The sequence below is a fragment of the Uranotaenia lowii genome, chromosome 3 (genome assembly GCF_029784155.1).
Source record: "Uranotaenia lowii strain MFRU-FL chromosome 3, ASM2978415v1, whole genome shotgun sequence".
Classification (NCBI taxonomy): domain Eukaryota; kingdom Metazoa; phylum Arthropoda; class Insecta; order Diptera; family Culicidae; genus Uranotaenia; species Uranotaenia lowii.
This window is the reverse complement of record NC_073693.1, coordinates 270,137,684-270,157,568: the sequence shown is the minus strand read 5'-3', so window position 1 is coordinate 270,157,568 and position 19,885 is coordinate 270,137,684. Positions and strand designations below refer to the sequence as shown.

Sequence of the window (19,885 nt, the reverse complement as noted above, 5' to 3'; positions counted from 1 at the left end):
AATAACAATCTTATCATGACTTTCCAATACAAAGCTAGAAGTCCAAAATTAATGCTGACATAAAAGATTAGAAAATCTTAAAATCTGTTAAATCTGTGAATATTTTTAAATTCTGTGTTTTGTGACGCAAATTCTGTGATGAAAATTTGCTCAAAGTTCTGTGAAATTATAAATTTTTCTTTGATTTCTGTAGCCTTGCTGATGGACAGACTTCAATAAGGTTCTGTAAAATCGGCTACTTCGAAGTCATACATAGGGGTGTTTCTAATAGTCACCTTAGACCTCTACTTTTCATTTAGTTCATGAGAGCCAATAAAAGTCAATGAGCTTTCTTGCCTACTCGATAACGAGATATTAATTGTTAAAGAAATTTTAACGATTTTTTTGTGGAAAGAACTAAACTTAAACTATAGTAAAAAATGTTAGAAATGGGCACTATAAGTAATACAGCAATTTTGATCAAATATGAGCTTTTATGGTTAAAAGCGCTTTCAATTGAACAAATGAACAAGAATTGTCACAAGAAACTGAGTAGAACAGATAGTAAAAATTCTACTATTCACAAATCAAAATGGATCTAAAAAAAATACTGGAATACCGAACGAGCCTCGAAAACAGATCATATGGATTGGCATCGAAGAAAGACCCCCATATAATCCGGAGAATCCCGAAAGCAGCTTGTCTAGAAATATTAGAAAAATGTTGCCTTGCTAGCTTAAAAGCTTATTTGAGAAATTGGTGAGTCTGTCCGTTTTGTGGGTGAAATTTATAAAGTGGTATTGAACTGGTTTTTAAATACTTTCAGTAAAACATATAAACCGAATCCGGAACGACAACATCCGATTAATAACCAAATGTGGAATTGGTTCAAATCTTTAAACCGTCAAATTATCAAATATGGCTTGTTTTATAGTTGGTTATCATTGGACTCTTATAAATGGATCTGCTTTTAAATTTTGAAAAGAAATAAGGAAACTGCGTTTGTTTCATGATACTGTTGAATCGTTATATTATCAAAACGGTTATTTGAATATGCTTTTAGCAATTCATTGTTTTAAAATTTAAATTCAAGTTTTAAATCAGCTAAATTTTCGAAATCAAATTAAATTCAAATGCAGTTTTGACAAATTGATGAATATTAGCGTTTTAACATGCTGAAATATTTATTGATTTGGCAAACAAGTTTCATCTAATTACACTAAGGTCTTTTTTTACGCGGTTTGATTTTGCTCAGTTTTTCTAACACGGCTTATTTCTACGCGGTTTTTTGCCATGGATATGATTCTTTTACACGGCTCTCGCGAATCAACACGTTTTTTTAGCGAAAATATTCAGTCCTATACGTTAACGACGGAACTCATAACGCGTAAAAAAACCTTAGTGTTTATGATATGTTGTATTGAGAGACTCTTTCCATTTATATAATGAGGGCACTCTTCTACTTATATCTTTAAAAATGAATGTTTGTCTGTCATTCTATCTGTTCCATATATACTCGAAAACTACTGAACCAATCAAATTGAAATAAGGTATGTAAGAGTTTTTGGGGTAAGAGATGGTTTCTTAAACACTTTTAAATAGTAACGACTTGAACTAGAGAGGGCTCCCATATAAAATCAATGAAAGTATGAAACAATTCGAACAACTTCCGGAAGCTACTGAATCGATGAACATGAAATTTTGTGTGTATCCGTTTAGAAGACCGGGGGGTTTCTATAATACTTTCAAACACCCCTAAAATTAAAATATGGGGGGGGGGCTTCCATACAAAATAAATAAAATTATAATATGATAAGAACAATTTCCAGAAACTACTGTACCGATCAACATAAAAAAATGTTGTGTAGCCGTTTTTAAGACCGGGGATGGTAAAAAGTCAAGTGTCATAAAACTGAAGCCACTTCCAGAATAGAGTTTAGAAGAACAAAATGAAAAGTCTTGACAGAGGCCGAAATCGAGGTTTTTTTTCAAAGTTAAAATTTAGAAGTCAAAATTCGATATCAGTGTCCAGGAATCAGTTTTCAAATTCAGAATACCGAATCCATGAATCAAAATGTTATGAGTAAAATTTTGGAAACTATAGGTTGGAAAGAAAAGAGTAAATGAATAAAAAAAAAATCTGAGACTCTCAGATAACAAAAATCAGAAAAGTATTTAAATTTTAATCATCAGACATAATAATTTGCAAGTCACACGTCAGATGTTAGAATATAGAAAATAAGGAACGAAAAAATTCCTAAAAAATATATAATTGTCGCGGCTTTATCGGTTCAACTCAAAATGAGTTGAAATGGAAGACGGATAGAAGATCAGGAGAAAATTCTAAGGGGGTGAAAACAGCGAAGAGCATTTGGAATAGAAGCTTGACCACATACTAAATTCTTTGTCCCGCACCAATTATCTGTATTCAAGAAGTAGTACTTAACTAGGACTTTGTCCGTTCGGCACATGTACACTCACATGGCGGTCGAACCATCCATAATTAACTGTATTGAAAAATGTAGTGCATCCTCTATTGGGTACTACTATGTCATTCCACGGCATGGTGTCTACTAAAAATGGCGTCTTTCCCCCCACCACATGAAACCACTCCGACTCCGCTAACTCACGCGCGATTGAAACTAGAGAGTCCACTCTGCCCCCCCCCCCCCCCTCTCCTGTATCAACATATTACTACACAGTACTTGATACACTTAAATTTTTACTTCGGAACACGTTCCTTGAGACGTCGAAGTCAAAATATTCGGAAAAACTATTAAAAGTTTTTAGAATGCCGCTGAAAGCGCTGTCAGCCCCGTTATTGTTCAGGCTCCAACAGTTTGGAGCAGTCGATTCTAGATGTGAGAAGGTCCGCGACAATAAGAGCACAAGTAGCATTTCGGCGAACTTGGAGCCTATGAGACGGCAGCGGTTTTCATAGCTTGGTAAACGAAACGGATTTCGTCAGTTTAGGTGTCGTAGAGCGTACCGCAAGAAGCGCTGCTTGATAGCCTCGATTCTTTCAGCTCCGTTCTGGTAGAAAGGGCACGAAAAAGCTGTAGCGTACTCGCGAATAGAACAAACTATGCAACAATAACGACTTTTCAGGCAATATTCGTCTTTGAAGTCTTTGGCCATACGAAACAACAATCCAATGCTTCGAGAAGCTTTGTCGACAACATAGTTCGTATGAGTCTTGAACTCCAGCCGTCGGTCGAGAATAACGCCCAGATCGTTGATATGGTCAACCCGGATGATGGTTTGGTCTCCGAGGATGTACTCTGCATGAAGAGGACGTCGCTTACGGGTGAACGATATTTATTTATTTATTTATTTATTTATTTACTAGCTGATTTTACCCGGCCTTGCTCGGGTTCATATAAAACATAAATCAAAATGAGTCATTTGACTTTTTGAAATTTTGAAAGCTTTTTGTTCATCATCATAACCAATTGGACCATGTTTGGCCATGTAAGCTATGCGAGTTTTGTTAGTCTTCTTAAAGTTTTAATTGGGATTATTAGAAAAAATTATCGTTTTCATATTATTGAACTAATAGTTTTTAAGTTTGCTAATGGAAATTTGAACTAATTTCCCTTGAATGCTTATCCTTTCTATCACAAAAAAACATTTCAATCTAAGGTTTCCAGGTTGCCCGGATTTATCCGGTCCGGCCCGGTTTCCCGGATTTTGTTGCAAAAAGCCAGGATTTTGCCAGGATTTATTCACAATATTTTTAAAACGTAACGTAAACTGAGATTTAATTATTAAAATTTTTCATTTTTACGTTCAAATAGAAGTTTTAAATGGCAAGTTTTAGAAATAATCATGACTTGTGTTTGGAAGCTTGATATACAATTTAAAATCTGCTGATGTGGTTTGTTGAAAAAAAAGTATTGCAATATATTTTTCGTTATTTTAACTGAATAATTCCGCGGTTCGACCAAGTTTGCCTGGATATTTGAACATTTTGAAATCAAATGCTGGATTTTGCCAGGTTTTTCGATAAAATTGGCTGGATACGTCCGGTTTCGATACGTTCGGAAAAAAAATTCTGGCAACCTTATTTTTCACCCACCATTTTAGGAAGCTTGAATTGCATTACCCTTTTTATTATCATCAAATGATAATTTTTTTTTTTTTAATCTTTTCTATGTGTTATCTAGTGAAAATCCAAAGTATTAAGCTTGTAAACAAATGTAAACGACCTCTTTTCAAGATCTCCCCGTAGAATGGAAAACCTATTTAAGTTTTATTTCTAAATAGATTTCCGCTGAGACCTTATAAAAGACTTCCTCTGCATATTTGCAATGTGTTTTTTTAGTTTTCTTATAATTGGATGGTAGAATCGAACACATCGATGATCAATAATAACTTAAAATTTAAAAATTGACAAATGAAATTGAATTCTAGAAAACTAAAAACTTCAGATTAAATTGCCAACATTCTCGTGCGTTTAATTTGGTTTTAACTTTTTGCATAAAATGAACGTTTAATTGATTAATTCCTATTGTAAATTAAATTCCTACACGGCAATCAAAGTTTTCAAATCGCAGCCTTGAACTTACAACCCTCAGTTTTATTAATTTTTTTTCTCTATGAGGAGTTTCAAAAATTTGAAAATGGTTGGTTCCAAAAAGCTAGAATTTTAGTTTTCAGTCCAAATAGTTATTCAACTGAATAAGTCAATTCATAATGAACATGAATTAATGTATCCATACTTTACACACTGCATATTCTAGTCGATCTTTAACCACTTATTTCTATAAGGCGAATAGTTTTTTTTATCCTAAATGAAGGCTCATTATTGCAATCAAATGAATCGCACCAGTACCACGTGCTTTGAACAGTAGAAGGAAAAAACACTCGCCAATTGTTCTCCGCTCGAATTTTTAATGCTGAGCAAGCTTTGATTTGCTATCCAGTACACGTGAACTCTGGATGGTTGCTTCTAATGCCCGGCCCATGGTGATGGTGAAAATAACCCCGCCAAAGGAAACGAAAATCGGTTGACAAAATGGTGCCATGACTTTTGATTCGTGGGATTAAAAACGAAAGTTGTATGGGAGGGTCCCTTTTCTTAGGTGGGAGGGGCTCAAAACTATTACGTCGACCTTTCTCATGTCCGTTTACACCATTGTACCAAATTTCAAGTTGATCGGTTAAGCGGTGTGGATTTGTATAAGGTGCATATATATATACAAACATATATAGCCCAACTCATCTTTATATATTAGAAGATTAATCCATCGAACTAAAAGTCTAAATGGATGAGATGGGAAAAGCACTAGGCATAAAAACCCATCAATGGCAAGAACAATACATTAACATTACAATAGTTTGTCAGGAATTAAAAATTGAAATACAGAGATTATAAAATAAAATTATACTAAGATCTAACATGAGATACAGAATACAAATTAAAATCATCTTAACATTGAAGTTCGTAAGCGGTTCAACAAAGTATCTACGGTCAAATGAAAGTCAAATTCACTGCATCTATCATTAAACACTGCGCACATTGCACGAATAGGCTCTTTCTGGCCGTAGAGCGTTCGATGGAATCCAAGCCGAAGAAATTCTCGGCTTCTCAGTTGTCTGGGAGTTACGTTGAAGTCTATCCTCGCAAGAATGTTTGGAGCATCAATGCATCCGAGCAGCAATTTCCCGACGAACGCCGCTTTGAGGTTTTCTCGTCGATCAGCAAGAGTATCCAGTTTCAGCCAGGAGCATCGTTGCGTATATGAGGGAGATTCATCAGGTACTGGCCAGGGGCAAATCCGAAGCACTGAGCGGGTGAATTTCGCTTGTACGGATTCGATTCTATTAACCCAATTGTCATGACTAGGGCACCAGATGATAGCCGCCGATTCAAGGTGCGATCGAACTAATGCACAGTACAAAGTCCGTAGGCAGCGTAGGTTCGTAAATTCTCTGGTCGTTCGCAGAATAAAACCTAAATTGCGGTTCGCCTTGGCAATGACATGATTCAGATGATATTCAAACGTCATTTTTGAGTCCAACAGTACACCTAAATCTTTTATAACGGAAACTCGTTCAAGCGTGGAATTCTTCAAAGTGTAATTCCAAACCAACGGACTCTTTTTCCGCGTAAAGCTGATGATATTGCATTTCACCACACTGACCGTTAAGCAATTCAGATCGCACCAATCCATAAATTTGTTCAAAATTTGTTGCAACTCCAAACAGTCGGTATAATTTTCAATCTTCCGATAAATTTTGAGGTCATCAGCATACAGCATTCTGCAGCCCGACGGTAGGGCGTATGTAACGTCATTGTAATAGATACAGAATAAGAGAGGTCCGATATTGCTACCTTGAGGTACTCCGGAGCTATTCTGGAACACAAAAGACTCAGCATTTCCCAGTCGCACAGTAAGAAAACGATTCGTGAGAAATGATTCGAACCAAATCACGAGTCCGTCTCCAAGCCCAAGCTTTTTTAATTTCGCTAGGAGTAAACGGTGGTCAATGCGATCAAAGGCAGCCTTGAGGTCAGTAGGGGAGAATGAGGATACTTGATCCCTGGGGATACTTGATTCCTTAGCTATATCTCGAAACTGGAATGTCTTACAAAGATCAAATGTTCTAGAAAAATGTGCCAAAATGAGCAAAATAACAATGCTTGTAGTTTAAATTTTTTTAACAAAATAATTGTTTGAGTAATTGAACTTTGTTTGAAAAATTTCACAAAATGTAACTTGAAGATCTTTTTTCATCACTTTAAAATGTTCCTTACATGGGAAAATAATGAAAAACATATTTGTTCCAATGTATCAATCGTTCGAGCGTAAAATGAACTTCATAATGCCATATTTTCAAAGCAATGGAAAACCATCAACTTTTTTCAGAAAAAGTTTTCTAAAATGTTGATTATGGGTATAATTGATCCCCTAGAGTTGGGTACAATTGATCCCCCTTCCAAACGGCATATTCTTCTTTTGAATCGATCGTTATGATTGCTGATCACGAAATTACTAATATTTGTCCAAATACTAATATTTCTCAAACAATTTTCTGAAGAAAAGAGCAAAAATTATTAATTTTCTCTTAATTATAAAAAATAGCGCCTTTAAGTATGCAATGTTTTTAGCGTCGAGACAAAGTTATAGAATTTTCTTCTTATGTCTGCTATAAGTTGTGAAATGAGAACAAACATGACCAAAATAGTCAATTAACATTCTATCTTGGGGTTTTGTTTGATTTTTATACAAGTATTAGGGCTTCCTGTATAAAAGATCAAATCTCCTTCAACAGGGGATCAAGTCTCCCCTAACTTCAGAAAAATCGCAATTTTTTTACTCCCACGAAAATGCTTCTAGTTCATCAACGGGTTCAAGAATCGTTCTAATTTTTGGAGCATAGAAACTTGAAGTTACAAGCTGTCAGAAAATGTCAAAGACGGCGAGTTGCTAAATTTTTCCAAAAAGATATCGTGAAAATAAGAAAAGGGGACCAAGTATCCCCACTCTCCCCTATATATTGTGTCGACTTGACCTCCTTTGTCCATGGTACGGATGCAAAATGAAGCAAACTCCAGTAAATTTGTATTTGTCGAACGTCCAGGGTAAAAGCCGTGTTGATCGAAAGAAATGTACGACTTGGCAGCGGTGAAAAGTCTCTGTGACATCAAAATTTCCAATACCTTTGAACAGGAACAAAGGGAAGTGATTCCTCTGTAATTCAGTATGTCATGCTTGTTGCCTTTCTTGTAAACTGGAAACATATATGACCTTTTCCATGCACTTGGAAATTTATCAGAGTGAATAGACAGGTTGAAGATTGTCAAGAGAGGCTTCCACAGGGCATCAAGGCATTTTTTCAGAACGTTGGACGGAATTCCATCAGGACCAACAGAAGTTGACGATTTAAGCTTTGATATAGCAGCTTTAATTTCGTCTTCCGAGAAGTCAATGGTCATTAACACTAGAAAGACCGCACCAGTCAAAATGACTGGTGGGACACTTTGTTTGTTGAATATCTTTTAAACACTACGCTCTAAAAATTCGCAAAAAATACGACTTTTCATGAATTTTGAATCTCTACAAAACTGTGTATTTTTTATTTGTCTAGCTCTTTTAATAAGCGAGAAAAATTTCGCCATGGACACTCGGACCGTGACCAGTCAAAATGACTGGTAAAATTCACAAACCTATAACTCAAACAGGATAAATTTTTTTCGCTTGCTTTTGATTTAATTTGCAATCTACATTCAAGACAAAGAGCCTTAGTTGATTTATGGTGGGCAGGAGTGTGTCATTAGCTATGAAATTATTGATTTTCGATGCGAAGTCATGGAAATTTGTAGAAAAAGTTCTCGGATCGACCGCTGTGTGGCGCTTCAAGCACTTGACTCCCAATTTTTTTGGTCTGTTTTTTTGCTCAACTATAATCGAACTTTCTGTCAAAATTTGGCGAAATTTCATCAAGATTTGTAAAAGTTATGTTAGTTTTAATACATGTCCATTCGAGTAATCGAGTAAATTTAGGTGATAAATATGTTTTATACTGAACTTGTATGAGTAAAATAATTATGAATTGTGTACTTATTTATTCAAATTTGAAGACCTTATGTCTATGAAACTGAACAATTTAAATGATTTTGTTTTATATTTGATTATTCTTCATACGTTGGTTATCCACCATGGGTACACGGATTCACCGCAGTTTCTGCCCAAGTATGTATTCACATGCATTCTTAGATTATTAGATTTGACAAATTTCCAATTCAAGTTCCCTTACAGGTATTCCGGCACCCGTGTATAAAGCTGGCAACTGATTGAACATTCTTATTATAAGAGGAAACACATCTTACCTGTCGGCAACTTACGGGGTTTGAACCCTAGAGTTTCTTGCCGATACCGGGAATCGAACCCAGTACACCTGGCATACCTAGACTAGACACACGCCAGTCTATCTGATAGACCACATTAGCGCTAAGATTTTTCAACATGGGTGCACGGAATGGCTGTAAATTCGCCCTTGTTGATTATATAGAAATAAATAGTTTTCAACTTGCTTCAGAACACAAAATATTTTTGAGTTAGATATGATAGGCATTTGAAATGCAACATTAGTCAATCGAAAAACTTGTAAGGAAAAACAAATCAATGTGTACATTTGACCATGTTGATTCTTTATTTTTATTTCCACTGTTTTCCGTCGCACGACATAACTTGATGCATATAATTCCTAACATTTACTCGATCCATGATAACCGTTTTCCAATTTCTTGGATGTTGATCAGATCTTATCAGATAAATATACGATGGCAAAAACCTGTTTTTTAATAATAAATAAATTAATTTTTTATTTCAAGATATAATTGAAATATTTCTTTTCCAGGAATGAAAAAACGGAGCTTAAAATAAAAATCGTTATTTAAATAATTATGTCTCAACAAGAAAGACATGATTTCGACTTTGGTTTAGTTAAGATTTGTAATATGTAATGCTTTTTAAAAAATTGCAAAAAGTTCAATATTTGATTAAAACGCGGTGAATCCGTGCACCCATAGTGAAAAACCATGTATATAACACAAATTTTCATTTGAATCTTTAAAAGTCTTTATTCTTTAACTTTAACATGCAAAAAATTGATTTTGGATGAATGGCGGTGAATCCGTGCACCCATGGTAAATTGCTCTACACATAAAAAAAAATATGCTTCAAAACCTACAATATCAGGTATAATTTATAGGCATCGGGTTGAAAAACTTCAGAGCGATGGATGCTAGAAAACATCTACTTAAACAAAACTGAAGTGAAACCATGCACCCATGGTCAATAACCATAGCCATCTAACATGTTTTAATTATTAGATTGATAATGTGTTTCAATTTTTTTATAGTTATTTGACATATTCATTTTATGACATACACGCATTCGTCAACTATGCCAAACTGAGGTGATTCCGGGCACCCATGATGAAAAAATATTTCAATTTTATAACAAAAATGTTATCGAATTAATAACAAAATAATTTCAAAAGAAAAAATTTGAAAATATTTTGATAGAAAAAATTTCCCCTTTACCAGTCATTTTGACTGGTCACGGTCCGAATAGGTATATTCAATTTGCCGGTCCTTCTAGTGTTAAATTGAACATATTGCTGGGAACGTTCTGAAGGGCTTCAACGATGGCAGGTGACGAGGCGTGCGATGTACTGAATACGCTGGCAAAATGTTCAGCAAAAAGGTTACAAGTCTGCTCTAAGTTGGACGATTTATGCTCGCCCAGATACATCTCCGATGGAAACCCAGTTTCTTTTCGCTTCTCATTGACGAAGGACCAAAAACGATTCGGGTTGTGCTTTAACGTATTTTGCATGCGCTCGACGTGCTGAGCATACCGGAAACGATTGTAGCGCTTGTAGTTGCTGCTTGCAATATTGAATCTGCGTTTATTAACCATATTTTTAGCACGTGACAAGCGTCTTATTGCGGCTGCTCTTATGCGTTTCAGCATACGCAAATGGGCATCAGACCAGGGTGGTTTACGAACAGGTCGCTTCATCGGTACGTGTTCTCCAAACGACTCGTGCAATGTAGTGGTAAAGAAGTCCACAGCAAGATCAACATCAGTAGCATTTTCAATATACGACCAGTTTGTGTGCAGCAATATTTCGGATATTTGCGTGAAATCAGCTTTGTGAAAATTTAGTGAGCATGTATCAGTTGTGCTTTCAAACGGAGTGAAACCAGGGTAGGTTAGGGTGACGAGTAGGGGTGGGTGATGATGATCCACTTCAATTAGCGGTTCCATTGGGGTTGAGACAATGCAACTATCTCCATCCAGCTCGTTCACGAAAACTAAGTCGAGTGTGCGACCACGAGAGTTGGTGACTAGATTCATCTGTCGATTACCCAGAAGATCCATCGCATCTAGGAGAGCCGAAGAACAGGTGCTGAATGCCGAAGTTGCCGGGTCAGGGTATGCAAAATTTGCAGAGGTATTTAACCAGTTCAGAAGCGGTTGATTATAATCACCAAGCAAGATGTGTCGATCGTTGGGACGTAAACAATCAGCTACAGCGGCCGCTGAGTTGAGATGAGCATCAAAAATCGACGGATTGACAGCATCATTTGGACTGATATAAACAACGCCTATGTACATTTTCTGCTCGCCCGTCTCGATAGTCACCCACAGATGTTCAATGCTTTGGTCAATCCCAGTGAGATCAGTGAGAGGGGAAGACGTAAGACGGTTGGACACAGCAACAAGAACACCACCACCTCTTCTTAGACCAGTGCTGACAGGATCACGATCGCGACGATAAACGTTGTATTGATGACCAAACAGCTGGACCGAAGTAATCTCTTCGTTCAACCACGTTTCAGTGAGCACGATGACATCATATTCGGAATCCGAAACTGCTAAAAACAGTTCCTCAATTTTGGTGCGTAAACCTCTAACATTCTGGTAGTACAACCGCAGAGTTGAGCTGGAATGTGGACAACAATCAAAGGGCGAAGATGCCTGATCATTAGAGCATAAAAACATACCTGCAGTGGCAGGTTGGAAGGCCCCTTCTCTAGTGTTACACACAGGGCCCAAGCGACTACGATGGCTACGACATTCTCTGGATACCGGCTCGCCTGTGGTAACAGATCGGGGACCTTCCAAAATGCCGTAAAAGATGCGCTCGGGATCAGAAGTTGCAGAAAAACGATGATTCATATTCAATTGTCGATATCCGTCAATCCGTTCCTTTGATCGGGGGTTTCGATGCTCAGAGGATTCCAAGGTTTGTTGGGCACATGCCTTCCAGAGTTGCGAAAATCGTTTTTTGGTAGGCTCACAAACTCACGGACCTTCACACTTTGCGGCCACGATGAAAGCAGAAGAGCCTTATCCTTCAACTCAATATCCACACCGATTTTGTAAGAAACAAACGAATATCTAGAGTCGTCGACATTTCTTGGGACAAGTCGGAAAGCTTCAATATCGTTTGTCGTGTTTAAACACCGTTTCGTTATTTTCACAACATCATCGTCGGTGATTTTTGGATTGAATCCACTAAGATAAATCCAAAATCGAGGTGGTGGTAACGCAGCAGCAATGGGGCATGTCAGAAGCAAATCGCTCAAATCGATGTCACTTGTCCCGTTGGAAGTAGATGATCGCGGAACAAGGTCTACTTCAACAGGCTCGCCATTAGGACCGCAACGTCTTTTGCGAGAACGAATTGCGCGGCTCCGTTTATCAGGGTTCGAAGGAGTCTCACCAGATAGCTGAGGCCAGGTTACGTTTGGGGGGCGATCAAATTTGGCCATAATAGCTTCATGATTTTCCCCTATTTGCCTTTGCAATGCATTCACGAGATCGGATAATTCTTCGACTTTCTTGCGAAGCTCGATAACCTCATTAGGGGGGCGCCGAATAGTATCATCCAAGAATGCATGCAAAGTTCGATTTGCAAACAGCTTTCTGCAATCAACACAAAGCCAAAGTGCCTTATGGGTGCTGAACAGCTGTTGTATGCTGCTTCGGTTGGCGTCACAACACTCCTGCTGTACGTGAAAATATTTTTCACAGCAAGAGCATTGCGCGGGTTCGATATTCAAAATATCTTTTTCGCATTTTCCACATCGGGGTTTCATTATGGCTACAACCTACTGTACGGAGTGCGTTACTCAGCTGAGAAGGCAGATGGCGACAATGAAGTGATGTTGGATTTCAGCGGCAGATGGCGACGATGTATTCACGGTGGGAGTCTTCTCTAAACTGCACGAATGTTGTACGTCAAAATTCGAGCAGTGGTTCGGCAGAACAATAACAAACAACGATACCACGGATAGACCGTATTTGCGAAGGTTAAAATAACTTGACCGGTACACTGGTGTCACTACACTCCGCAAGGTCCTTGTGCGCGATCACGAATGCTATCGATTAGTGCAGAACTTGAACGACAAGAACTTTTAAAACGTCCGGAAAATACTGTTGAAATGCACGGTGGAATCAAAACAGTTCGAACAGTAAACGGTAAGTAATAATATTGGTAAGTAATGATATTACCGAGCATTTACTGCGGTTCAAGGGAAGCAATTGATATCGCACCAGTGAGCAAAAGCGGTGAATTGCTGTTGCAGGAAGTTGATGTCGTCTTGGCCGTTTAATTTCAGGTCATCCGCTTAAGCGAGCTTTGTGCCACCGACGAGCGCGAGTACATCATTAAAATAGATCACGAAAACGATCGGTCCTAAATGACTTCCTTGGGGCGCTCCTGAAGAGGCGACGAACTACCTATTTAGAAAACGATTCACCGTACGAACGGATAACTTTCGCCCCATTAAGTGGCTCCGAAATCAATCTTATAAGGAACCACAGAAGCCTAAACATTCGAGCTTTGCGATTGCAATATAGTGGTTCACCTTATCGAACGCCGCAGAGAAATCTGTGTAAATGGCGTCAGTTTAAGTTTTCATGGCAAAGCTGTCATGCACGAACGATGTAAAACTCGGTTGTTTTGAAGTTGTGGATCGTTTAGGCCCGTGCTGATCGTTGGAGAAGTGATGCTTGCAAAATGAGAAAATTGGATCCAAAACCAGTTCCAACAGTTTGGCGATCGAGCATAGAGCGGAGATTACGCGGTAGATGCTCACATCTCTTTTATATCCCTTTTTGTGGACAGGAAACATGTGAGCATTTCACAATGAGGGAAAGATTTCGCAGTCCAGCGATGATTGAAAGATGTGCCTTATAAATAGTGATAGGTGTCTGCAGAGATGCCATAAAAGCCTTAAAAAAAGTAGCTGGTATACCGTCCGGGCCCGTAGAAGATGAATTTTTCAGCTTTGCTGTCGATTTTAGGATGGCTTCATCGTCGACTAAAATACCATTCAAAGATGACCCTAGGACAAGGTTGCTACATTTCAGTCAATATATGTTCTCCTGACCAACGTCTACACTGCAAAAAATCCACACTTAGGATGTATGTTTCCCCCACACATATGTACGTCTTCAAAATTGTTCTACGTTTAGATTTTATATGATTCATATGATTATCATATGTCACACATAAAATTTATTATCGAAATATGAAGTTTATATGAAATTTACACATAAATTATATGATTTTAGTTTTTGAAAATTGTCATGTTCTAAAAATGGCCGACCTGAAGAAAAAATTTGGAGTACCCGTTGTGTCAACAAATAAGGTGAGTAAAAGTGTATAAAAATTAAACCAGTGAATATTCATTGATCTATTCTATTCTCCCGCAGGGAACTGGCTTCTGACTATGATGCTGAAATTAGTTAGTCCCAGAAATTGGTCGCCCGAAAATGGTCCTCGCATCCGGTTTCCAGCTGGTGACTTGCTTGCGGTCCCCGGTTACACACAGGCAGGGTGGTCGGCCCTTAATTGATTCTGGAGACCTAGACCGACAATCTTTTACACATCCTGAACAATTCAGAAGGTGAGTTTATAATTTATTTGATCGAATTCAGGTTTGTAACACATATTTTGTTTTAGGAAAATCCCGACAAAGACTCCCGGAGATTGATGATCCTACTTCCAGTTTCCGTTATGCAAGGACGAGGAAGAACGGTATTCATCGTTATGAAATTATCATGCCGAAATCAAAAATAAATATTTAAACAGGAATGTATTGCAAAAATCAATTAATATTTTCATCCGGAAAACGAATTCGAACATTAAAAATCGCCTTTGAGTAGGCAAGCATGTAAACGCCCTAAAGTAGGCAGATATTTTAGTACAATGTAGGCTCATAATAGTTATGTGTGGAATTTTATAACTTTTTTGTGACGCATATAAAAGTTATAATCTTGAATTCTATATGTGTGGCCACGTATTTTCCAAATGGGAATCAAATTGCAAAAATCTATAAGGCTAACACATATTCCAAATATGTGGATTTTTTGCAGTGTAGTAGTCAATGTTATCGAAAGAATATCAAAGTCGTCTACCAGTTGAATAACCAAGCTACAATGTCAGTCAGTCAGTCAGTCAGCCACTCGCATCACACATAGGATCATCTTTCTATTTCATTTTCTGACTGTGTTGGGATGGATTTTACGTTATAAGTTGCACAGCAATTGAAAAAATGTAGTTGTTGGTTGTAAGTAGAAAAATGTCATAGCAAGAATGATGTCGTTCATTCAACTTGGTCATGACATTGTAAGCTTATGTCGCTGACCAAAAATGAGTATCGCGTGACATAGACATGCTGAGCAGTATCAAAGTCGCCTGATACTGGCTGCCTGACACTGATAATTTGCAGCTCTGCCCTAGGGGTAATATATTTCCGACAGGCCAATTGTTCTATGGAAATTCCCCTGCTTGTGAAAATACTAGAAAAATTCTTGGCAAAAAGTACACATATTTCTGGATCAGAATTCGCTGTGTCGCTGTCAAAGAACATGTAGGACGGAAGCTTTGATATTTTCCATTGATTTTTAACGAGCTTCCAAAAATATTTTTGGCTGGTCTTGAAATTTCTTTATAACCGGTTTTGATAATTTTGGTGGCTACGCTTGCTGACTTTTTTTCTTAGCAGAGTTTAGTTTGCGGTATTCTTCGTTAGTGTAAGGGGTTTTGTGCTTGTTGCAGTTTCGGAGTGCACGTTTCTTGGCTGTCTTCAGTCGCCGCAGTTCTTTAGTGACCCAGGGAGCCCGTAGATTTGTAGCCATCCTACGTTTCGGAACATGGCGATCAATAATGTAGTTGAGAATGTCGACAATGTCTTAGCAACTGCGTTTGGATCAGAAGAATCGAGCTCAACTTCCCATTCGATGGACTCAAGGACGTAGGAGATAGCTTCGAAATCCACGTTCTTGAAATCTTAACACGTTCGTCGCCACGTCACCCATATTCGGCAGACGGGTGTATTTCCTGGGGGGCCCCGTCACATCAAAAAGCAGGTGACGCTCTCTTACTTGAGTTTACCGCTCAGCTTCACCACACGTTTCAAATATGGGAGTTCTCCCTCTTTGCTTTCTCTCTCTGAAAAATTCTTTGGGCACGGCTAGCAAAACTATCAAAATGAGCGTGGCGACGAACGTGTTAATAGAAAGATGCCGTTCTCTTCATGGGAGTATTTATCCTTGTGGCATCGAGAGAGACCACTAAAACTGGGTGATGTGGAACAGCTTTGACAAAGGGAGCGGGAGCTAAGTCAATCGTAGGAATTCTGAAACCTCCGTTAACGAAACAGAGGTCGAGCATCCATCCGTTTTCATTTTTGATATTATTTATCTGACGTAAAGTCGCCTGTACTCAGGACGTCTAAGTATACACTAGAAGATGCCAAGAACGAAGAACGCACAGGGTCTGGAAACAGAAAGCCATTTCGGGAGGAGCAACATTTTTGGCCGGACATGTGGAAGCCGCCGATGACGAGTATGTCATTCTCAGGAGAACAAACAGAGCTGACTTTGGACAGGCAACGCGAAAAGGGCTCTGCTAAAACCAGGTCGTCAGAACAATCAGTTGAGTTGAGTTGAGCTATAAAACGTGAGAAAGAGAAATGAGACACGTAAATGTGAGATGTTTGACGTAAGATATGAGAAGGTAAAACTTAATCCGTGATAAAAAAAAACTTGAGATTTGAAATGCGCGATCCGCCGAGACGTGAAACTCTGAAACGTGTTTTGTGATGCTTTTCAATTTTGAAATCAGAGCTTAAAAATTTATAATAAGAATAGATTTAGTTTATTTTTAATGTAAAGTTGACACAATGTGTTTTTTTCTATGAAATAGCCAAAAAATATGTTTGAAATAAAGACTAATTCACACCAAATTTACAACCTTTAGAAGGTTTTTTGAATAAAATCTAAGACAAGCTCTTTAATTGTCTAAATTTAATCAAACTTTTAAAGTCATCCTATTTCTCGAAACAATGAGAAAGATCAGTAACAACATACCGTGAACGGCCCTAATTCTGCGCAGTCCCAAACTCTGCGCATTTTCATATTCAAACAGAAATATTTCAAGATGTGATGAACAAAATATTCATGAAAAAAGCTGAATCTCTTCAGTTACTGTTTATCTTCAAAATGCTTCCAATTATTTTGAAAACTGATGAATTGTTCGCGAGAAATTGAATAAATCAAAATAAATGTAGGAAGCAAACGTTGAAAAATGGCCGGCGTTAGCAGTACAGCTTAAGCGTTAGGAAAACAAAAAGATCAAATGGAACCGTTTTAAACAGAATTTTCTTATTGGAAATGCCTTTACGTGAAAGATAAAATCATTCTGAACATGACTGCCAAAAAAATTTTGGATAAAAATGGTTTTTCAAATCAAAACAATGATTTAAGCAATGCGCAGAATTTGACACCATTTGTTTACTTATGTTCCTAATGCGCAGAATGAAAAGCACCGGAGAGAACTGATGTTTAAGTTGCAAGGAATTGAATGCAGGGAGTTCGGAGACGTTCAATTACAGTTTTCTAATAAGTTTTATGAAGATAGGGTATCCGTAAAGTTGTTAGGAGTTTCTTAGGAATCCCTTCGAATCTACATGTTTTGTTGACAAAAAATAGAAAATCTTGATTTCCGTTCTCTATCGTGTTCGCGTGTTTATCGTTCAGTTCCAACTGTACAGACTGTTCCGACATACACAAGCGGTTCCGGCGGGCCGCGGAATCGTCCCAGCTGGGGGAACTACGCGAAGCTTCTCTCGATTCACCCGCTTACTCGCACTCGTTGACTAACTGATACTGACTGATAGTAAGCCAAATGAAGCAGCGCGTAGTTCCCCCAGCTGGGGCGATTTTTTGACCCGCCTGAACTGCTTCTGTATGTCGGAATAGTCTGCACTGCACACCAACGAAACAAGTTAGTTTGACCAGATCCGGCGAACAACATGATCGGTCAACAAATATTTGGTAAGCGAGCTGCAGGAAAAAAGCATCTGTAAGAAATAGTGAAAGAAAGTGTCACATAAGCTTCAAAGATCCAAGGCTTGAATTTGCCCTTTTTCATATTTTGCAATTTGCAATAGCGTTAAACATGTTTTTAAATACATTTTAAGTAAATTAAATGTTGGTCTTACCAGTACGGAGTGGTATATTGGTTTTATTTCGGTGCGCAGAATATGGGACATATGCGCAGAATTAGGAACAAATAGAAAATAGTGCGCAGAATAAGGGCCACTTGCATTTTTTCCAAATGTTGTAAATAATCCACATTTTTGCTCCAAAATCGAGCTCTCGTTATTTTTGCCGTTAAGTTTATTAGTTAGCCCAACTGTACACGAAATTTTGAGGAAATTCATTGAAAGGTAAATTTTTTATAACTTGAAACATTTGAAAAATCCTTAACTGCGCAGAATTAGGGCCGTTCACGGTATAAATGGGGTTGAAAATCGAATTTAAATTTGGGAACTTTTCTGAAGAAATCTCATTCAAAAGCAAAGTTAACAATTAAAATGAACATAGAAGATTTATCAAAAGAATTTACAAAAAAAAATTGATTCCACTATGCTGTCCCTTATAACCTCACTAAACATGAATGAAACGTGAGTCACATAAATCTAACACAAAGTATACCCCTAAATCTGGGCTTTGAACTGCACAGACAGCCTAATCACTACCAGAGCGGACAAACTACGGTGCTAATCTTTCACCTGTCAGCAGTTAGTCAGTAACGCCATTCCATACTTGGTGAGCTAGAACGGCAATTTGTGTCAAAGCACGATCTGTTTACAAGCTGCCTCACTGTACTAGGTATGCTGCATTAACTCTTTTTTTTTTTGCTTGCTCTTGCTTCCACGAATCGCCTCGAAGCCTCGATGAGAAATCTTATTTTTTAATCAGTGGACCTTCGAGCAGGACACTTGGCGACAAGGCAGCCCCGTTCGATCGCTTTGCTCGGAGCTGAAGCTGAAGCGAACATGATGTGAACGAATCGTTCGACAGTTGATAGAAACACGATCATCGATCGCAAGTAATGGCTGTCACGTGCTGCGCCAGGCGCAAACTGAAAAAAAATTATTAGTAAATAAATAGGTGATTGGCTAGAGGTGACAATCTATGTTTGGACATATTGTATACATGAAGAAACTTATAAACATCCTGAAATGTAATTTCATTTGTTTTACTTAGTATAACCGCAATTTTAAGGTAAAATTGACATAAACTCATTGCAATTACAGAATCGACTCCGATTATTCTGCTGGTAAAATGCCACTGTACACCAATTCTAACGTTCATCATTATCTACTTTTCGCAAATAGAAGTAAGCAAACTTGATAACGATATAAACAGTTTACAGGACATTTACAATGAAATGCTCATTAAGTTAATAGGGAACAGTCCTATTTTTCTTGGGCTTTGTCAAAAGTAACAAGCGTCATTGATTTTTTTTTTTCGAAGCATTCGTTAGTTTTTTTCCCCGTTGACCTTTGCTTTGGCTTATTTGGTTCATTGTGATCAATTTTCTTTTGAATTTATTTGTATTTTGTGCCATTATTGTGAGAAGGTTTCATGTTACGAAGGAATCATCGGGACTTCTTTTTTTTAGATACCACAGCCAATATAAGCTGTGAGGGTTCGAAACTAATGACAGCAGAATTGTACAGACGTAATTTATTGATGAGATGATTCATTAATGTTAACAATTAAGATATTAATTAATATGAAGCTTAATAGCTTCAAAAATGGAGTGACCTTTTTAAGGGTAACATTCATCTTTGAATAAGGCGTCAAAATGTTCAACCAGAACACTTAATTTGAAATGCATTTAATTTCTCTCGGGGTTGGAACGCCGCGAGGAGGGGGGGGGGGGGGGAGATGAAATATAATGCGAAAATCAAATAAATTGGAATAAATTGCACGAAAGCTTGTATAAAACAAAATTGCATACAATACCATTGCACAAAACCTATAAATCAAGTAATTTTTTATTGAAAAAGTTCGATAAA

General features: G+C 37.7%; 2 protein-coding genes across 11 annotated transcripts in view; both read right to left on the bottom strand.

Annotated features, from left to right (window-relative positions):
* The window catches only part of LOC129751439 (bumetanide-sensitive sodium-(potassium)-chloride cotransporter), a 256,700-nt gene that overhangs the window by 212,241 nt on the left and 24,574 nt on the right, over window positions 1-19,885 (bottom strand). The gene's annotated exons all lie outside the window — the stretch shown is intronic.
* LOC129753402 (uncharacterized) lies at window positions 11,681-12,601 on the bottom strand. The gene has a single exon (XM_055749222.1). It carries the CDS (start codon window positions 12,599-12,601, stop codon window positions 11,681-11,683), a length of 921 nt encoding a protein of 306 aa, XP_055605197.1.

Excerpts from the sequence above, each read along its gene's own strand:
- LOC129753402 (XM_055749222.1), bottom strand. The coding sequence starts at position 12,601 with ATGAAACCCCGATGTGGAAAATGCGAAAAAGATATTTTGAATATCGAA.